Genomic DNA, 22735 nt, shown 5'->3' on the forward strand with positions numbered 1-22735 from the left:
TGACATTGTTGGAATGTTTATGCATCCAATCAAAGATATGGGCAATTTTGTCCATCTGTTTATAAGTTGAATAACTGAGTCTGTGAGAGAATTATAATTAGTTGGGATAATTTTATCAATAGTAGGAGTAATTTTAACACCCAAATAAGTAAAACCCTTTTCTGACACCATAAACTGAGTTTGAAGTGGGGGATTGAACCTCTCATCCTTATCCATGAATAATATAGTAGATTTGTTGTTATTTATTTTATAGCCTGCAAAAGTACCAAAAGTACTTATCAGGTCAATTAAGGCAGGTAATGTTTGTTTCAAGTTGGAGCAAAACAAAATTATGTCATCCGCGTACAGGGCTATGCGATGTTCTATATCTCCTATAGTTATTCCTGCTATGTTAGCCTGTTTTCGAATTGCCATAGCAAGTGGCTCAATGGCCAGGATAAACAGGAGGGGAGATAGGGGACAGCCCTGACTTGTTCCCCGTTGGAGTTTAAAAGGTGCCAAAAAAAAAGCCCATTAGTTAAAATTTCAGCCTGTGGGTGAGAATAAAGAAGCTGTACCCACCTTAGAAATTTTCCGCCATACCAAATCTTTCTAAAACTTAAAATAGATATTGCCATTCCACTCTGTCAAAGGCTTTCTCTGCATCCAATGACAGAATAGTGCTATAAGAGCTTCCGGACTTTTCATAAAGTATATTAAACACTCTTTGAATGTTGTGGAACCCCTGCCTTCCCTTAACAAATCCATTTTGGTCAGGGTGGACCATTTTTGGCAAGAATGGCTCCAGCCTCCTAGCTAATACCTTACAGAGAATTTTGAGATCATTGTTCAGAAGTGAGATTGGCCTATAAGATCCAAGTAGGGACAGTGGTTTTCCAGGTTTTAACAGTAGTGTAATTACTGCCATATTAAGGGGGGGGGGGCGAAGGGATCCAGTGTCAAATCACTCCTGTTACATATCAAGCAGAGGTGATATTAATTTAGTCTTAAAGATTTCATATATTTCGATCAGAATTCCATCAGGCCCAGGAGCTTTCCCTCCCTTCATGTTAGTTATAGCTTCAGACATTTCTTTAGCCTCTAAGTTAAGCTCCAGCGAGGTCAAGGATGTTTCATCCAGGGGTGTAAATTCTAACAAGTTGAGAAATTCCTTTTGTATTTGTGGAGCTAAATCTGAATATTCTGAGTTATACAGATTTTGGTAAATCTCAAAAAGATAATTGTTTATTTCTTTTGGGTCAGCAGTTGTCACCCCCTCATCTGGTTGTATGGAGTTTATTGTTTGTATCTGTTTGATGCGCCAGGCCAAGAGTTTACTAGTCTTTTCACCCTGCTCAAAATAGGATTGCTTCAGTCTCATCAAACTTTTTGTTGCCTTATTAATGGGTAATATATTTAGCTGTCAGTTTAAATTCTGCAAATAGCTGCTGAGAGGGATTTTGAAATATTTCAGATTCAGTTTCTTTTATTCTTTTTTCAAGCTGTTCTATTTCCAATCTAAAATATTTATGTTTAAAGCTGGTAAAGCTAATCATCTGACCTCTTAGAAAGGCTTTAAAGGCTTCCCACCTTATAGCAGCAGATGTCCGGTCCATATTATCTCTAAAATAGTAGTCTATCTGTTCTCTAATAAACTATAAAATTTGGATTCCTAAGCCAAATCATCTGAAGTGCCACCTTGGGAAATAATGTCAGGCAGGTTCAAAATAAATGAAACTGGGGTGTGATCTGAAATTATGCTATCGTACCAGCAGCTTATAACTGTGTAATAATAATAATAACTAAGTATAATTATAACTAAGTAATAATCAATTCTGGAAAAGGTCTGGCAAGTGCTAGAATAGCAGGAGAAAGTTAGTTTATCCAGGTATTTTCTTCTCCACACATCAACTGAATTAAAGTCTTTAGCGCATTGCAGTAACTCTTTTCTTGTCTGATGGTGAGCGGTATCTATCCAATTAGATCTGTCTAGTTTACGTTGAAGTGCACAATTAAAATCACCACCTGCAATAAGATGGCCCAGCAGAGCAGCTAATGATGAAAACAGATGTCTGAAAAAAGCTGGATTGTCATCATTTGTCCCATACACATTGACCAAATTAAACCTGATTGAGAAAATTTTGCATTGAATGATAAGGTATCTGCCAGATTGGTCTTCAGTTACATTAACAAGGTGGTGGAACGGCACCAATTTATGTATAAGGCTAATTCCCCCCCACCCCCACCCTGTGAGTGTGAGCTGAAAAAACCTGTCCTGGCCATCTCCTCCTTCTCTAACTATATCCTCAGAGGTTAAATAAGTCTCCTGCAGAAAAACTATTTTAGCTTTTAACTGTCTTATCCTACTCATGACTTGCTTTAACTTGACAAGTTTATTTAATCTCCTTACATTCCAGGAGAGAAACTGAAGATCGCAGGGCATAGACTGTTTGTTATAATTGCAATCATGTTGAGCTGAATTGATTTAGAATGACTGCTAACTGAGATTACAACATAACAAAAAATGAGTAAAACCCAGTAATAGTAACTAGAACATTGTAAACATAACTAAGTGTACTTCCCATCCACCCACCCACCCCACGATGAACACTTCCTGATGGCCCCGAAAGAGGGCCTAATTATGGAGCTTAACTTGTCCTTCTGCGCCGTCATCACGATGAAGAACAGCATGGCCAACAGCCAGAACAGAGCCCCAATGTTATCAGCAGTAGAGAATATTACAACCAAATTATACCAAGAGTCTTAATCAAATTTAACCTGGTTGTAGTTACAGTGCCACTGAAGATAATGAGAACTGATGCAAATTCGTTAGCATAAACAAGGCAGTGGGTAACACTGCTAACATTTGTTAGCATTCATTTATGTCCCTTAGGCACTATGAACATATCTATTCAAGCAAAAGTCAAAAAATTGCTGTACTGTCCCACTTGCCCACAGCCTCCAAGTTGTAGTCCTTCAGCTCCTGCACAAATTTCTCCACTGCTGGTGCACTGTCAAAGGTGTAGCGTTTTCTTTTGTAGGTCACCAGCAGTTTAGCAGGATGAATTATCCCATACCGTAGGTCCGGGATGGAGAGAGAAGCTAACTCTTTCTTCACTGGATCAAAAACTTTCCTTCGCCTGAGGAGTTCGGCAAAGATGTCGGGGAAAAACGTGATTCTCTGATTGTTGAAAAGTACAGGTTCTTTCAGCCTGGCAGCCTTCATAACCTGGGTCTTGTCCATGTAGTTTAAGAACTTCATTATCACTACCCTGGGTCGCTTAGCCGACTGTGCTTCACCTTCATTAGCCCTGCCAATTCTGTGCACTCTCTCAGTCAGTGGGGACCCAGGGAAGTTTTCAGGACCAAGCACCTCGGGGATCCATTTTTCCAAAAAATAGACCATACCAGCCCCTTCCACCCTCTCCAGAAGTCCCACCAGGTGAAGGTTAGAACGGCGGCTACGGTTTTCCAAGCCGTCCACTTTAAACACTAACGCCTCCATTGCTGCTTTCGTGGTTGTACTCTGATTACACAAAGAGGCGATATCATCTTGATTAGTGCTAATTTTATCTTCGGTTTCTGTAATACGCACTGTGACAGCTTTCAGATCAGCTTGTACTCCTTGTGTAGCGTTTAGTAGCCCGTCAAATCTCGACACAATGTCATCTTCCATTGTTTGAATAGCGTTTAGAATTTGGTTTGGGCCTTCTGCCGTACTAGCATCTGTTGCCTCTTCTTCACTAGCATTGTTGTTAGCTTGCACCGCGTGGTTACAGGTGGGGTCTAATTTCAAAGACTTTTGCGTCTGCTTTGTTGGCTTTGGTGGCATTTAGGCTATCACTCAGTTTCCAATCAGATAAACTGGATCTGTTCAGGTAATTTGAGGTTGTTTGATTGCACCATTTCAAAACTTTTCGGAGGAGCTCTGACACACGTCTGTTCAGCACCGCACCATAACCGGAAGCCCTTGTATGTAGTTTTAACAAAAAAACAGGAGGGCCAGCATTGTGGGGACATGAGTGACCGAGCCAACCACAACCTATTGGAGATCCATCCATAATTTGCATGTCACTTCCCCATGCAATAGTCAGTGAAAGTGAATTAAGAAAGGTACTGATTGATGTTGCAGCAGTGTTCAAGAATGGTGTTGGAAAACTCAAATATACCAAGGGTAAGATGGTGTTAAATGAAAATGTCAGACCCAGAGTTTGCAAAACCCATCCGGTTCTTTATACCATCTATGAAAAGGTAGACAGTGAGCTAGATCATATGGTGGCTGAAGGAATTCTTTCCAAGGTTGATTGGTGCCCATAGGCAATGCAAGCGGTCCCAGTAGCCAAGAAGATTGGCTCTAGCAGTATCTGTGGTGATTTTAAACTCGCCATCAACCCAGTACTGAAAGTAGATCAATACCTTCTGCCCAGAATGGACGATATCTTTGCAAACTCTTCTGCAGGATAACACTTCAGCAAAATGAACTTACCTGCAGATGGAGATGGAAGAAGTGTCAAAAGTATTTCTCACCATAAACACTCACAAAGGGCTTTGTTACTATAATAGGCTTGTTTTTGGAATAGCATTCTCAACTGTCAGCTTAAAGAAGTCCCTAAATAATTATCACCAACATATTACTTGTGGAACTGGAGGAGCCAACACACTAGACCACTGTTATACTACCATCAAGAATGCTTACCATGCCGTCCGAAGCTCAAACTGCAAATTCTGATCATCTGGCTGTGCCTCTACTCCCTGAGTATAGGCAGGAAGTAAAGGCAGCAGCACCAATAGAGAGGGCTAAGAAGGTACGGAGAAGGGAGGCAGAGGAGTGCTTGCAGGACTGCTTTGAGTTGGTGGACTGGACAGTATTTGGGGATTCATCTTAGAGTCTGAATGAATACACTACAGTTGTCACTGACTTCGTAAGACCTGTGTGAATGAGTGTGTGCCAATCAATGGCAGTGATGCTTCACACACAGGCACTCAGTATTACCTGGATGACATCATTGTTCCTTGTCATCCTTACCGGTAACATTTCAAATCTCAAGACCGTGTTTTAAAATGTTTGGAAAATAATGGGCTCAGAGCATGATGTGACAAATGTGAATTCTTTAAACCAAGCGTCAATTACTGTGGTCATGCTGTTGATGCACAAGGATTACGCAATTGCGCTATGAAACTTCAAGCAATGATGGATGCCCCAAGGCCAAAGGACAGGTCACAGTAGCGGTCCTTTTTATGATTTGTCAATTACTATAACAAGTTCCTGCCAAACCCTGTTACTGTGGTCCACCCCTTGAACTGATTATTACAGATTGGGAAGAAATGGCAATGGACAAAGCAGTGTGAGGTGGCTTTCTAAAAGGTAAAGGAAATATATATTTTTCAATCTACATTAAGTTGGAGCTTAAAGGTAAGCAGGGAGGACTGTTGTATATTTACTATTTCAGTAATATTGTAAATATATTTGATTATGCATTCTTTGTTTAATTCATTACAGGTTATATGTAAATGTACATGAATGGCATGCACCGTCACCACCATGTTTTTTGAAAAAAGCTAAGTTGAGACTCACACTTGTGGCTCTCTGGTGTTCCTTTCAGTTAGCTCTTCCATCCATTAGTTCTTGATCTGGCAATTCCTCAATTTCAAAATATCCTGGCATTCAAGTCACTCCATGGCCTTTCCGTACTGACACCAACTTGTTTTCACTTGTAAACAGTTCTATATTGGAAACTCTTTACAAAGGCTTTATCATCGTTTTGGTAGTGTTTCTTAATTTCTCTTCATGACCCTATGAATTACCTAGTAATGCTGTGAGACTTGTGAATCAATGAAAATAAATGTATAATTGTAGCTTGTCCCCACTGTGGATAAAATGCAGAAAAATTAAGTCATAGTAACAATTTCTTGAGGGTACTTTCCCAAACTGCAGTGTACTGATGCAGCTTTTTTGTACTGTGTGAAGTCGTCTTCCTTTTCTGTAACTTTCTGCAGAAAAATAATTCATTTGTAAGCCTAGTTAGTAGCCAGAAATGTCTGGCAAAAAGAGGTTCAGATTAGAAGAAAAGGAGTGGTGAGAGTTGTTTGGGGGTGGAGAAGAGATGGTGTTCCAGTGGATTGTATATTTAAAAAAAGCAGTAGTGGTACAATTACACAAGTTCCAATAAAAATATAATGCAGTGCAGAAAAAATACTTTGATACCTGCAAAACAGATACGCTTGTCCATTGCATCAAAACCGTATCTTGAGCATTGTCACATATGTAGCATAGTGGTTAGTGTGAAACTATTAAGCTTGGGGTGTCAAGAGTTCATTTCCAGAGTCCTCTTAAGCACTACGTTCTTTCCTGTGTGCCCATGGATTTCCTCTTGCAGCCCAAAGACATACCAGTTAGTAGGTTAACAACAGGAATTCTGCAGATGCTGGAAATTCAAGCAACACACATCAAAGTTGTGTCCTGACGAAGGGTCTCGGCCTGAAACGTCGACTGCACCTCTTCCTAGAGATGCTGCCTGGCCTGCTGCGTTCACCAGCAACTTTGATGTGTGTTGCTCCAGTTAGTAGGTTAATTGGTCATTGTAAATTGTCCTGTGGTTAGGCTCGGGTTAAATTGGTGGGTTGCTGGGTGTTGTGTCTTGTAGGGATGGAAGGGCCTTTGCATTTTGAGATACAGCGCAAAAACATTTCAGTATAGCAGCAAAATATTTTATTACATTAAGTATTTCATTAGCAGTTGTAAGTTGCTTGAAGTGTAAGTAATTTGCTTTTCTGTGTTTTCAGAAGCTTTAATGTTCTTAACAATTTTTAATACTAGCTTTCAGCAGTGTTGATTTCTGTACAGTTTTAATATAAATTCCAGTGAATTGAGCTGAAATATACACACTGGTAATGCTGCGTAGTTGTGAGAGTGCTGGACTGTTTCAGGGGTCTTATTTTGTATGAGGCCTTTAATCAAAACCTAATTTGCCAAGATGGAAGGGAATGATTCCAAGCCACAATTTCAAAACAGGATATGGATGTAATCTATCATTTTGTGTTTCTCTTCCCTCTCCCTCCCACCCCCTGGTTAACTTCACTATAAAATAATTTCTGTTGTCATCACACTGCTGTTATAGGAGAGAGATGGATGTAAACTGGTTGGATTTACTATGATGTGAAAGGGACCACACTTCAAAATTATGATTGGCTTTGAAATATTTTGTAATGTTCTGAAAGCTTCTGTAAATGAAGCTTTCATTCTAATCCCTAGAAACAATTTCTGTAATTACCTTAAAACAGAGAAAAGTATGCAGCCCATCAGATCCATGGCAGCAATCCCATTCAACTCAATGTCCCTTTTTATTATTGCCTGTATTCCTGCAATGTAATCTCTCTTGCACGTGCATCAATTTCCTTTAAATTCTATCATTTAACATAATTTATATTAACTAATTAGCCAATCTGTTGTCATTGAGGTGAAACTAGACAACCTGGTAGAAACTTGCAGACACAGAGAAAATATACTAACTGTGCTCAGACAGCACCTGAGGACAGGATTGAACCTGGCTCCCTGAAGCTGTTAGATGGCAGCAGTGATTAGATTAGATTCAACTTTATTGTCATTGTGCCAAGTACAGATGCAAAGCCAATGAAATGCAGTTAGCATCTCACCAGAAATGCAAAGAATAGTGTTATTTACAAAATAACTGTGAATAAAAAGTAAGTGCTACAGCACACAAATATAAAAGTACTGAGACAGTACAATATGGGTGCAATACTGCTTAGCGCTGTGATGTGAGGTTCAGCAGGGTCACAGCCTCAGGGAAGAAGCTCTTCCTGTACCTGCTGGTGCAGGAGCGGAGGCTCCTGTAGCGCCTACCGGATGGGAGGAGAATAAAAAGTCCATGGTTAGGGTGAGATGCATCCTTGATGATGCTTTTCGCCCTGCCCAGGCAGCGCTTATGGTAGATGTTCTCAATGGTGGACAATTGGCTGCCGATAATCCGCTGGGCAGATTTCACCACACGCTGGAGTGCCTTGCGGTCCAATGCGGGACAATTGCCATACCACACTGAGATGCAGTTGGTGAGTATGCTCTCAATGGTACAGCAGTAAAAGTCCGTCAGTATCCTGGGACAGGTGAGCTTTCTTGATGCTCCGCAGGAAATAAAGGCGCTGTTGCACCTTTTTGATCAGGATGGAGGAGTTCAGGGACCAGGTGAGATCCTCAGAAATGTGGAAACCAAGGAATTTGAAGCTTGATACACGCTCCACTGCAGCTGAACTACATGCCACCTGACAGACCCAGCCAACCAAACAGATGAAAATTGTAGCAGATTTATTTTTGCTATCATCTAGATGAAAATACTTTTGAGCTTAAAGTGACTATAGTTTCATTGCTTTTTATAAATTGTATTTATTTATTATTGTCAAGTGTACCGAGTTACAGTGATATGTTGTTTGCATGTCCTTCAGACAGATCATGCCATATGTAATTACATAGGTATTGAACAGAAAATATAACACAGAATATAGTGGTGCAGTTGCAAAGAAGTGCAGTGCAGGTAGATAACTAAAGTGCATTGGCCAAAATGAAGGATGTGGAGGGATCAAAGTTCTTTTTTTGTCATGTATGGGGAGGTCCTTTCAGGAATCTAATAGCAATGGGATGGCAGCTGATCTTGAGTCAGGTTTATGTTCTTGAGCATTTGTATCTTCTGTCTGATGGGAGGGGACGAAGAGAGGAGGACCAGGGTGGGAGGGAATCCTTGATTATATTTCTTGCTTTCCCAAAACAGTGGGAAATGTATTCCAAATATCAGTTTGTGCAAATTCAGCATACTAGATATGTTTGCTGTGGGAGTAGGGATGTGTCAGTAATATTAAGGGGTAACATGTTACCATTCCCAGGGCTATGGTATCTAATTTTGTTAAGTATGGTGTGTTCCATTCAACTTGCTAAAAATTTGCTTTTGTTATTTAAACTACAGATTCTATGAAAAATCTGTCAAGAATTAACATGGATTCCCAGAATGGATACAGTGATGAAGACAACTCAGGAAATTCAGAAGTTGGAAAGAGTCTATGCTCAGGAGCAAGCACACAAAGAAAGTTTGTGACAAATGGCAAAAAAGAAAATAAAAGCAAACCAACTCAGCTTACTGGGAGTACTATGAGAGATCATGAAAAGACTGAAAACATGGACTATGACAAGAGTAGTGACTCTTATTATTCAGATGACTATGATAATTCTTCATATATGTCTGATTCTTATTGCTCAGAAAACTCCAGATCTAGAACACCAAGTCCAAGGAGAAAGGGACAAGTAAAACAAAAGGCTAGCAGTTATATCCATGATCAAGGTAAGCTTATTTATTTTTCTGTAAATGCATATTTGAAATAATTTTTGAGAAGAAAACTAAGAATGTTAGCTGAAGATTCACCCTGAAGCAATTTAGACTGTGCAATCCAATATAGGCATTTTGAATTAGTAGATAATTATTGTACTTTTAGGTATGTATTTGCATCAAAGGGGCATTTATTTGAAATAATTCCCCCAAATTAATTAAATTTCACTTGAACAAGTCTATTAATAGTTTGATGTTGCTTGGTTCTTAACATTTTGACAATATAATCTGGTGAACACCAGTTCTGAATTGAGGATCTGCTGCATTGTTTAAATTGCTGCCTTTTGGATAAGATATTAAACCAAATTTCCTGTTCTTGTCCGAATTAGGAAGTTAAAGTTCCGTTCTGGAGACACATAAAGCTCAAAAAGACAGGCTGACAATTCTAGTGCAATATTGCCACACATTTGCAAATGCTACCTGTTGGATGAGATGTTAAATTGAGGCTCTTGGATGTAAAAGAAGCTTGGGGAGTATTTTTTGTAATTTTGTTGAACATTTATGCAATTTATAAACTGTAGAAACTAAATTTTCCGATTATTTTACTGTTGTTTGCCATATGGTTCTACCTTGAAGTGATCCTGCTCTTCAGAAAGTAAATAATTGAATGTCTGAAGATCTTGGGTGCTAAATAAAAATTTGAGTTATAAATTATTTTACTTTTTTAAAAATAAAACAAACTTGTGTGAAATACATTAAGAATTCTATTTTCAAATGCTATTTCTATATTTTGGTAATGTACTCTGATTTTTTTCTGAATGTTTGCAGAAGCTATTGTTTACTGGGCAAACTTAAATCTATTATTATTAATAATCTATTATTTTCCAAATCTGTTAATGCATCATTCACTTAGAAATAGGGTAGCAGAGGCAAGGTGAAAATGTGTAATCCTTCCCACTGGACGGTTTGTTTATCTGAATAATTCACAGGTTCCACTGTTAATTGTGTCAGGAAGTGTAACAAGATATGTATTTCTTGTCTGCTGCAATTAACAAAATTGAGCCATAATCAGTATTAAAAGTGTTATATCACAACCTCCTCTCACTCCTCGGTTACCCCTTCACCCATTGTCTACAGCCATCCCTCTCCTCAACCTCCCCCATTTTTTGTAAGAAATCTGCTGGTCTGTGGTTGCATATCTTCCCCTCACTTTCTCTAAACATAGTTAAGTAAGGGACAAATAACTCATTTTAAGGGTCAATCCATTGGAATGGTCAGCTAGAGCAGCTCAGTGTAAAGATGAACCAAGCCAAGGTGAACTTTGTATTTTAATGTTTAAGGACTAAATTTAACCTTTTAATTACTTAAATTCGTCACCCCTACTGGGGCATAGGCCACCAACAGCAGCCTGCTAGAGTCCTCTGTCCAGGGCTAGTCTTTTAAGTTGTCCCCAGATGTAGCCCATTTTCAAAGATCCTTTTTCTCCCAGGAATGTTGTCTTCCAAGTTTCTGTTGGTGTTTCTGTAGCTTTAGGCTCTTACAGGATGAGGTTGTTATCCCCATACCCAACCCTCCGCCTCTTGCAGCTGGTCCTGGGATTGTCCGTGGCAGACTTGACCTTTTCATAAGTGATACTTAATTGTTATTTTTCCTATTTAAAATGAAGTGGTTGAAGCTGTGCAAAGCAAGGCAATTTTGCATATGACTATCAATCCTTGCACTCACTTCAGCCTTTTAAATTCTTTGATTGTTTCTGGCCTTGGTCACTAATTTGCCTCCATCCTAGCTACTGTAAGTGTGGAGAAGCAAACAGCAATAGTTTAAAACGTACTTGTTGCATGGGCTTAATGTGCATAATCTATTCATATTTTAGTTAATGCAACCTCAAGATTAGTGAAGAAGGCATTGCTTGAATTCATTGATTATTTCACAGATTGTGGGTATCATTGGTAGAACCAGCACTTATTAAAGATTAGCTCTGTTTCAATGTACACATGACAAAAATACAGTGAAATGCATTGTCTGCATTAAATCTACTAGGATTGTGCTGGGGAGGCCCCACAAGGATTGCCACACTTCCACAATATAGCATGCCCGCAACTCTTAACCCTAACTATATGCCCTTTGTATGGAAACCAGGAAGAATATACAATTTCCTTACAAACAGTGGCTGGAATCTAACCCCAATCGGTGATTGCTGGTACTGTAAAGTGATTACACTAACATTAAGCTACTGTGCCGCTCAAGCCCAAGTGTAATTTCAGAATACAATCAGGAATTGATTGTTTTATTCTTTGCTATTAGTGTTTTTAATATAATTAGGGGAAAGTACTATGATCTTTATATTATGCGAGGGCTATTGCACAAATATATAATTTTTCTAATATTTACAGTGATTTGCTCAATGTTTAAGTTAGCTGAGTTAAAGTATGAACAGGTCTTCCATTCTATTTACTATCATATTACTGCAGATGTTAAAATATTGTTTTGGACTACACATAGTCACAGCTGTACTGATTTAGAAACTAAGTGCACAGTGTCAAAGAAAGATGGAGAGAGAGAGGACAGTGAACTACTAACCTGTTAGCTGAGCATCATTAGTTGGGGGAATATCTGAATTGATAATGGAGTCTGTGATATTTATACATTTAGGAAACATGGTTAGATCAGCCATCAATTCTGACATCCAGATCATTGACATATTATGTGAAAAGCAGTCCCTAGCAGACAACCAGGATAGGCCCTCTTTATTCTGTCTCTTTGTCTCCTGCCAATCAGCCTATTTTCTATCCATGCTAGTATCTTTCCTGTAATACCATGGGCTCTTATCTTAAGTAGTCTCACGTGCAGCACCTTGTCAAAGGCCTTCTGAAAATCCAAGTAAACAACATCCACTGACTCTCCTTTGTCTATCTTGTTTGTTGTTATTTTTTAAATAATCCTAACCGATTTGGCAAGACAGATTTCCCTTTGAGGAAATCGTGCTGACTTTGGCCTACTTTATCGTCTACTTCCACTTCCTAGTATCCCAAAACCTCACCCTTAATGATGGACTACAAGATCTTACCAACAACAGAAGTATGCCTAACTGGCCTGTAAATTTCCTTTCTTTTGGCTTGCTCCCTTCTTAAAGAGTGGAGTGACATTTACAATTTTTCAGTCCTCTGGAACCATTCCAGAATTTAGTGATTCTTGAAAGATTATTACTAATGACTTCACAATCTCTTCTGCTACCTCCTTCAAAACTGAGATGTTGTCCATCTGGTCCAGGTGACTTGTCTACCTTCAGATTTTTCAGCTTCCCAAACACTTAGTAATCACAACACTCACTTCTGCCCCCTGACACTCTCATAGTTCTGGCATTCTTTGGCTGCGTTACTACCTCTTTATTGTCATTTTCCAGTGGTCCAATATCCACTCCCGTCTCACTTTTACTCTTTACATATCTGGGAATGTTTTGGTATACTCCTTGATATTTTTTGGTGAGATTTCCTGGTGGTGGTTGATGGAGTAGCAGCTATCTGCCGTTGCTCCAACTTTAATTATCTTACCATTTTCAACCTGTCTTGAAAACTTTAAGTGTGATATTCTTTCATTATGGCTGGAAGGAGTGCCAGAGGTACTAAAAAGGGTGATTTTCCTGCCTGTTTGGATTCTATTATGGAATTGCTGCAAAGTCATACATGAGAAGCCTCTGAGAAGTTTCAGCAATTCAGCACTGAAATTAAACAAATGGATGGTAAATTGGACTTTATCCAACAAACTCTTAATGAACACGATAAACGTATTAGAAATGAGGAAAATTTGTTGGAGTGGATGGATTGCAGAAGCTCTGTGAAAAGCAATCGAAGTCCAATGAAAAGTTAAGACAGAAGATTATCCACTTAGAAAATAGTAGAAGGAACAACCTACAGGTTCTGGGTCTGGAAGAATTAATAGAAGGTAACCATCCTATGGAGTTTTTTGCAAACTTTTTGCAAGAATTATTTCTGGAGATTTTGACGTCTGTGCCTACGATCGATCAAGTTCACAGATCTGCGTTTAGACCTCCTAACGCTCAGAGGCCAAGATCAGTAATAATCTGTTTTCAGGAATTTAAAACAAAGGAACTCTTAATTCACAAATCTTGTTGAAGAGGCATGATTGACTATAATGGTCACAAGATTAGAATTGTTGAAGATTATTCGCCTGAGGTTATGCAGGAACGTGTTAAGTTCAAAGAAGTTATGTCCGAACTTTTAAATACGGGTTTCAAGCCTTCCCTTCGCTACCCAGCCCAACTCAGAATCACACTTAAAAATGGTTCTTTCGAATGGTTCCACTCGACTGTTGAAGCACAAAAGTTTTTAAAATCCCAAGGTTAAACCCAAAGGCTAACTGTTTAGTTTCTCCTTACATGAAGACACAAGATTAAATGAGAAACTTTTAATTTGCAAATCCCGTCAAAGGGGCATGATTGGTTAGTGGTCACCAACCTTTTTAAGTCCAAGATCCCCTACCACGACCTCAGTGAAAGGCAAGATCTACCTACTTTTTTTTTTAGTATAATTTTTATTGAGTTTTCAAAGTGAATACATGAAAAGATAATATCTACCCTCCCCCTTCCCCTTAACCTTTCTCCCCGATATATACTCCTACCTAAAAAGAAAAGAAAGAAAGAAAGAAAGAAGAAAAAAAACGCCTGGATATTGGAAGGTTTCCACATGCTCCATGGGATTCAAAATAAATTTAGTATATTTATTTATTACTTTCCCCAAGGGACCAAGATCTTTATCATCGGAGCAACTAAATATGCCATCCTATTTTTTGTAAATAAGGGCGCCAAATATTCAAAAATGTTTCATATTTATCTCTTAAATCATAAGTAATTTTTTCAAGTGGAATAGAACTAGCCATTTCATTGTTCCAATGATTCATACTTAAATACGAATCAGATTTCCAAGTAACTGCTATAGCCTTCTGAGCTACTGCCAGTGCAATTTTTATGAATTCTTTCTGATATTTATTCAATTTAAGTTTTGGTTTTATCCCTTCAATATCACCTAATAGAAATAATACAGGGTTATGTGGAAATTGAGTTCCAGTAATTTGTTCCAATAAGACTCTTAAATTTATCCAAAAAGGTTGAATTTTAGAACAAGACCAAGTAGAATGTAAGAAAGTACCAAATTCTTGATTACACCGAAAGCATTGATCAGATAGATTTGAATTTAATCTATTTATTTTTTGTGGTGTAATATATAATTGGTGTAAAAAAATTATATTGTACTAATCTAGGTCGAACGTTTATTGTATTTGTCATACTGTCAAGACACAGTCTTGACCAATTTGTTTCATCAATATTAATATTCAGATCCGTTTCCCATTTTTGTTTTGACTTGTGGATTCCTTGTTTAATTGTCTGTTTTTGAATCAAATTATACATACAAGAAATAAATTTTTAAATTTTTCCTTTTTGAATTAAAATTTCAATTTCATTAGGTTTTGGCGAAAACATTGTTTGACCCAGTTTGCCTTTTAAGTAAGCCCTTAATTGAAGGTAACAAAAGAAAGTATTATTTGATATTTTTTATTTATTCTTTAGTTGTTCAAATGACATCAATATGCTTCGTTCATAACAGTCTCCTCTTGATCTAATCCCTTTTTGGTACCAATTATATAAAAGTTGATTATCCATTGTAAAAGGAATAAGTCTGTTTTGGAACAAAGGTCTCCTTGCTAATAGAGATTTCTGTGTTTCATTATCAACATTTATCTTATTCCATAGATCAATCAAATGTTTTAATATAGGAGATTCTTTCTTTTCCTGTATCCATTTAGATTCCCATTTATATATAAAATCTTCAGGTATATTTTCTCCTATCTTATCTAATTCTATTCTAATCCATGCCGGTTTTCGATCATCAAAGAAAGATGCAATAAATCGAAGTTGATTTGCTTTATAATAATTAAAGTTTGGAAGTTGTAACCCTCCTAACTCAAATTTACACGTCAATTTTTCCAATGATATTCTTGACATCTTACAGTTCCAAAGAAATTTTCTCACTCTTGAAAAAATTTCTGTGGCAATTATATTGGTAATGTTTGAAACAAATACTGTAATCTAGGAAATATATTCATTTTTACAACATTGACTCTACCCACTAATGTTATTGGTAGTATCATTCATTTGTCAAGATCTTCTTGAATTTTTTTCAATAGTGGTAAATAATTAAATTTATATAAATTCTTTACATCATTATCAAGTCTTATACCTAAATACTTTATGCCATTTACCTGCCATCTGAATTGGGTTGCTAATTGACATTGGCTATAGTCTCCTTTAGTAAGAGGTAAAATTTCACTTTTATCCCAATTTATTTTATACCCTGATACTTTCCCATATTCATCCAATCTAGAAGATAATTTATGTAACGAATACTGTGGGTTTGTTAAGTAAATCAAAACATCATCAGTAAAAAGATTAATTTTATATTCCTCCTGATTAACTCTAAAACCCATAATATCTGGATCAATTCTAATTAGTTCTGCTAATGGCTCTATCGCCAGTACAAATAAAGCAGGTGATAATGGACCACCTTGTCTAGTTGACCTTTTTAACTGGAATGATGTTGAAATTTGACTATTTGTCACTACTTTAGCATTAGGGTTAGTATTTAAAGTTTTAATCCAGTTTATAAAAGATGTTCCTAACCCATATTTTTCTAATACTTTAAATAAAAATCCCATTCCAATCTATCAAATGCTTTTTGTGCATCCAAGGCTACTACTATACTCATCTTCTCCCGTTTTTGTGCCAAATGAATTATACTGAGTAGCCGAGTTACATTATCTGCCAATTGTCTATCTTTAATAAATCCTGTTTGATCCATATGTATTAATTTTGGTAAATATTTAGATAATCTATTCAATAAAATTTTTGCTATTATTTTATAATCCGTGTTCAACAAAGAAATAGGCCAAAACCACAAGATGACCAATATCCACGATCAATTTTAATAAAATTCTTAAGATTTCAAGACAAAGAGAGGATTTTACGGGAGGCTGCCCAAGCTGCCAAGAATAGAAAAGGGCCATTGATGATAGACGGGAAGAAAATTTTTTTCTACCCTGACATAAATTATGAGCTTTTGAAGAGAAGGACGAAATTTAATCCAGTGAAAAAAGTCCTATGGGATCACGGTTATCAATTTATATTGTGTTATCCTGCAATCTTGAAGATTTTTTTGGCTGGCGGAGAAAAAAGATTTTTTGACAATTACCGGAAAGCGGAGGAGTTTGTGCGAGATTCTTTGAATATTCACCAGATACAAGAACAATCCCAGGGGAGAGAGATGGATTGAAGATGAAGACTGGGTCAAGGAATAGACCTGTTGAATTTTTAAAGGCGGATGAATATATAAATACATTATTAATTATATGAGGGAGGGGAAGAAAGGCTAAAATTTGAGGAATACTAGTGACAATTTTTTTTTATATATATATAATTTTTTTTGTTACGGGGCAGCTGCAAGAAATACTGACCAATCACTACGCTATTCATGTGTGCAAGCATGGCAATAGCCACGACCCGCAAAATGGAGGGAGGTAGTGTTGTGTACCTTTTCATTCACAACATTAGTGGGGGGGTATTTTGTTTTTTCTTTTTTTGTATCATATCTATCTTTTATTTCTTTCTTTTTGCCTGGATGATTGGGAGGGAGACACATAGCAACATGGTGAAGTTCAAAGAGATTCCCCAAGGAACTATGAGAGTTGAGAAGTTAAGTAATGTTTTAGATTGGAGTAACTTTGTTAAGAATAATGACTAACTTATTGAATTTTTTGAGTTTTAATGTTAATGGGCTTAATGGACCGGTGAAAAGAAAAAGAATCTTAACACATATTAAGAAAATGAAGGTAGATTTAGCCTTCTTACAGGAAACGCATTTAACAGAAACAGAACATCAGAAAATAAAGAGGGATTGGGTGGGTAGTGTTGTTGCAGCTTCATTTAATTCAAAAGCGAGGGGAGTAGCAATTTTGATCAATAAAACATTACCAATTAGAATACGAAATGTAATAACCCATTCTGCGGGGAGATATGTGATTATACACTGTCAACTTTTTTCTGATTTATGGACTTTCATGAATATTTATGCACCAAATGAAGATGATGCAAAATTCTTACAAGAAGCTTTTTTGAATTTGGCTGATGCACATGAAAAAATATTAATAGGAGGAGATTTTAACTTTTGCCTAGACCCAGTCTCAGATAGATCAACTAAGTCTGTCACAAAATCAAAGGTAGTAAAACTAACTTTATCGTTGATGAAAGATTTCAATTTGATTGATATATGGAGAAGAATTAATCCTAAAGAAAGAGACTATTTGTTCTATTCTAATAGACACAAAACTTATTCAAGGATAGATCTTTTCCTATTATCAATGCATATTCAACACAGAGTGAAAAATATGGAATATGAAGCAAGAATATTGTCAGATCATTCTCGTCTATTAATGACAATAATAATGACTGATAAGGAAGAAGTGGCTTATAGATGGAGATTCAATTCAACATTATTAAAACGTCAAGATTTTTGTGATTTTATGAAAAAGCAGATCCAATTTTTTTTGGATACAAACTCTCATTCAGTGGATGATAAATTTATACTATGGGATGCGATGAAAGCATATTTGAGGGGTCAGATAATAAGTTATACGTCTAAAATTAAGAAAGAATATATGGCAGAACTAGATCAATTGGAAAAAGAGATTACAAAGTTAGAAAAAGAATCTCAAAGACATTTGTCAGAAGAAAAACGAAGGCAACTTATCAATAAGAAGTTACAATATAATACGCTTCAGACATACAGAATGGAAAAAGCAATCATAAGAACTAAGCAAAGGTATTATGAGTTAGGTGAGAGAGCACATAAAATTCTTGCTTGGCAGTTGAAAACAGAACAAACTTCCAAAACGATAAATGCAATTAGAGCAAGTGCAAATAAAATTACTTATAAACCTTTAGAAATTAATGAAACCTTCGAAAGTTTCTATTCTGAATTATATCAATCAGAATCACAAAATGATGTTAATGAGATAGAAAGGTTTTTATCACAAGTAACTCTTCCAAAATTGAATTTGGAAGAACAGAAGGGATTAGATATGCCTTTTACATTAAAAGAGGTTGAAGAAGCTTTAGGATCACTCCAAAGTAATAAATCTCCAGGAGGAGATGGTTTTCCACCTGAATTTTATAAAAAGTTTAAAGATTTATTATTTCCTCCCTTTATGGAGTTAATACGTCAAGCAGAAAAAATACATAAACTCCCCAAATCTTTTTCAACAGCGATTGTAATAGTATTGCCAAAAATGACAGAGATCCTTTAAGATCTACCTACTAAACTGTTTAGAGAAAAAGCAGCTGAGATTGTACTTCCAATTTGAGGCCTTTTATTTGGGCGAATTGTATTTGAATTACACAAAATACTTTTGTCAAACCTTCAAATTAATTCAATCAAGAAAACACTAACAAGCATATCAAACAGGCTATAGCTGTCTTTCTTTAAGAATATTACAATACTTCACACCTTTAATTCTAAGTTTCATTATTTAATTTTATTTCAACACGAAAAATAAATGAATAAAAATTGACTGTTGCACTCAGTGTGATGACTGGGGCTGAATACTTTCTGCTAGTTCCCTGAAATTTGGCTCATAACTACAGACAGCTAGTCTGAGACAGTCTGTGAAGTGCAGGGTTGCCAACTGTCCCGTATTTCCCCCGCTACGGTAGAGCGTTCCTATGAAACCTTTCATGGCGAAATGCTTTACGCCGAAGAAGCAATTACCATTAATTTATATGGAAAAAAATTTTGAGTGTTCCCAGACCCAAAAAAAACCTACCAAATCATACCAAATAACACATAAAACCTAAAATAACACTAACATATAGTAAAAGCAGGAATGATATGATAAATACACAGCCTATATAAAGTAGAAATAATGAAGATTAAGGCAAAACCGATTCGTAGGGTAAAAAATTCGGCACGTACGCACATGCGCACACAGGTGCCCGCGCAAGGCTTCATGGTCATCGTAGTCTTTCTCGGGGTAAACACAAATGTCCCGGGATTTGGCTGCTACTTTTGTCCCTTATTTGGGAGTGAGAAAGTTGGCGACCCTAGTGAGGTGGCTGTCAGTAAGTCAGCTCCTGTACTTAGATTTAATAATTTTCATCTGTGAAAATACAATTTCACATAGATCAGTTGACCCGAAGTAGGCACTGACTTTTAGTGGTATAAAACCAATGCGCACACTGCACATTTCTCGGCCCCATCAATAGTAATTGCCACCAGTTTATGAATGGGGATGTCATTTTCACGGACATATTTTTTAAAACTCTTTGTAAATATCCTTACCTCTCATTCTTTCCTTTAATTGCAAAAGAGTGAGGAAGTCCTCCTTTGTTGTAAAATCCTTGAAAGCCCTTCTGACAGATACAACAGGCTGAGCTGTTTGCATTACATCCAGGGATTCATCGAACTGTAGTGAAAAATATTCACGTCCTCTGACGGTGAATCTACCCTCCTTGTCACTGTTGCAGGGCCAAACAGTATATTATGTATTGCAGTTGTGATGCCGTTTTTGTTTTTAAAGTTATTAAAAACAGTCTCTGCGGTAATGACCATTGCTTCCTTGAATAAATCGCCATCTGTAAAAGGCTTCTTGTGTTTAGCCAAAAGGTGACTTACACGAAATGATGCTTCAATAGCCGCCTTATTTTGAGCAGCATGTTATGTGGAAAACAATTGCTGGGCCTTCAACCCCGATTTCAGCTCAACTTTCCAGGCACGAATTGCGCTCTTTGCGGGGTAGGTGTCTTTAAATTCCTGGTGTTTGGTGTTGCGGTGCCGCTCCAGATTCCCTCTTTTAGTCAATGCTTGTGTTTGGTGGCACAACATACATACACACTTGTCTTTCACCAAGGTAAATAGAAATCCCTCTTCCCAATCTGGATGGAATTTGTATGTTTTCGCCTTCTTTCGTGGAGCCTCCGCTGTGCTATCAGGATATCACGAGCAATTGCCGATTGCATCCCCTCTGATCTGGGCCGACATTTACGTCCTGGGTAGCACCTAATTAATTAGCTTGTTTATTTCGGCTTTTTTCTTAAAGATGTGCTGTGTGCATACCGACTACCGCTGCATGCTTCGCGGCCCGGAGGTTGGGGACCACTGCCGTATATTGATGTTTGTGACAGTCTTTACGCTTATCTAATCTGATTGGTCACTTTGATGCAGCACAGGCTACGCTGAAAAACGCGGTGCATGGCGGGGGAACTACACACATGTGCACTGGGCAGAAAGAACGGAACTAAACCCCCGCAACCCAGAAACAATCTCTCTTTACAAACAGCTTTTTAGCGAAAATATTGCTATATTACTATTATCCTAATTAGTATTACTTTTTTAATGCTCACATTACAACAATATTTGTGTATTTATTTTTGATTTTTCTTCGGGATCTACTGGGAAAGTCTCAAAGATCGACCGGTCGATCGTGATCAACGGGTTGGCGACCCCTAGGTTATAGGGTAGAATATTAAGATTCTCGAAGATTATTCTCTTGAGGTTATGCAGGAATGTTCTAAGTTTAAACAAGCTCTGTTGGAATTTTTTTAACAAGGGTTTTAACCCTTCCCTTGGCTAACCAGTTTGACTGAGAATCTCATTAAAGGTGGATCCTTCGAATGGTTTCGTTTGAATGCTGAAGCACAAAGATTTTTTAAATTTGAAGGCTAATTGCTAAGTCTGCTTTCCCATGAAGATATAAGATTAATGTTCAATGTCTATCTGTGGGAATAATTGTATCTTTTACTTTTGGTAAACCTTTGTAATTAATTTCCTTTCATATTTTTTAATACTGTAATTTTGATATACGAGAATTGAATCTCTTGTTTGGATATTGTTTAATCTAGGTTGGAATATAAACTTGAAACTAATTGGAGCGATCACCAGGTTTTTTGGGGGGTTGTCAGTAGTTTGTAGATGCGGACTTTCTATTGGTCATTTTTCTTTCTTTGGGAGGTGGGTGGGGTTATTTTTTTTTCCCTAGAAGCTGTTTTCGAATTTTTAGCCAACTTGTTGCTTGGTTACCATTTCTCAACGTTTATGGCTTGGTTTTAACTTGTATTTTAACCCTTCCTTTAAATAATATTCAAAATGGACCAAACTATTAATTTACTCAGTTTTAACTTGAAAGGGTTAAATCACCCTGTTAAACATAATAAGATTTTTGCTTATATTAAGAAATTTAAGGTCCCTATTTTTTTTCTACAAGAAACTCACATATGCAAATGTGATAAACTATGTTTTTTTTTAACCATTGGAATGTAAGGACGTTTTTAAAACCTTTTCTTTACTTTTCAAAGTCAATTTTAAGCCTAATCCTCTGAAGACCCTATTTGGTATTGTTGCAGGACAAGATACCAAGTTGAAGACATCTGATTTACATATTTTAGCCTTTAGCTCTCTTATAGCTAGGAGGGCGCTTTCGTTTAAATGGAAAGATGTTTCTTCTACTCATGCTCAATGGTTAGGCGATGTTATGTCATGCTTAGATTTAGAGAAGATTCGTTGTTCAATTTCTGAGTCTCGTCAAGACTTTCAAACATTGTGGGGGCCCTTTCTGAATTATTTTCAAAACTTTCAAAACCCTCAATTCTATAAATTTAGCTGTGGGCTATTATTAATTTTTATTATACGAGAAGGTATTTTACCTTTTTCTCCTTAATAAACAGTTTTGGTCTTGGTAGGGGTTAGACTTTTTTTTGTAATAAATTAGTTTATTTCAATATAACTTTGACCAACCTACATGAATACGAGGTCACGAGGAAATCTGCAGATGCTGGAATTTCAAGCAACACACATAAAAGTTGCTGGTGAACGCAGCAGGCCAGGCAGCAACTTTTATGTGTGTTGCATGAATACGAGGTAATGAGATTGTTATTATGAATAGATATAATGTAATTGGTAGTTGTTTTTTTTACCTTTATAAATACTTCCTTGTGCTCTGTATTCTTCTATGTAGAAACTAATAAAAATATTGAAAAGATATTTTTGGCTAACTTACTTACATATTTCATCTTTTCTTTACTTATGGTTTTTTTTCAATTTCTGTTGGTTTTTAAAAATTTTCCATTCCTCTCACTTTCCACTAATTTTTGCTATGTTATATGCTCTCTCTTTTTTTTGGCGTGTGCGTGCGAGTCTGTATGTGCATGCGTGATGATGTCTTTTTCATGGCTTTTTACAAGGCGCGGAGCGAGAGAGAGACTGTGGTGCGCCACTCCTCACACAGACATTTTCGCAGTATTTTCCCTTTATTTTACGCGGTCGATTTGCGATCTCGACACTTAACCTGGCACAGATGGAAAGCGTACT

The 22735-nt window shown here is 37.0% G+C and overlaps 1 protein-coding gene across 2 annotated transcripts in view; it reads left to right on the plus strand.

The window, feature by feature from the left end:
* The window catches only part of lca5 (lebercilin LCA5), a 100455-nt gene that overhangs the window by 15350 nt on the left and 62370 nt on the right, over positions 1-22735 (plus strand). For both annotated transcript variants that reach the window (XM_072250170.1, XM_072250175.1), the window contains exon 2: positions 8952-9323. In XM_072250170.1, coding sequence (XP_072106271.1) covers positions 8957-9323 — 367 coding nt within the window. In that variant the 5' untranslated portion in view covers positions 8952-8956. The remainder of the gene's footprint in view (positions 1-8951; positions 9324-22735) is intronic.

Source organism: Mobula birostris, chromosome 2 (genome assembly GCF_030028105.1).
Source record: "Mobula birostris isolate sMobBir1 chromosome 2, sMobBir1.hap1, whole genome shotgun sequence".
Classification (NCBI taxonomy): domain Eukaryota; kingdom Metazoa; phylum Chordata; class Chondrichthyes; order Myliobatiformes; family Myliobatidae; genus Mobula; species Mobula birostris.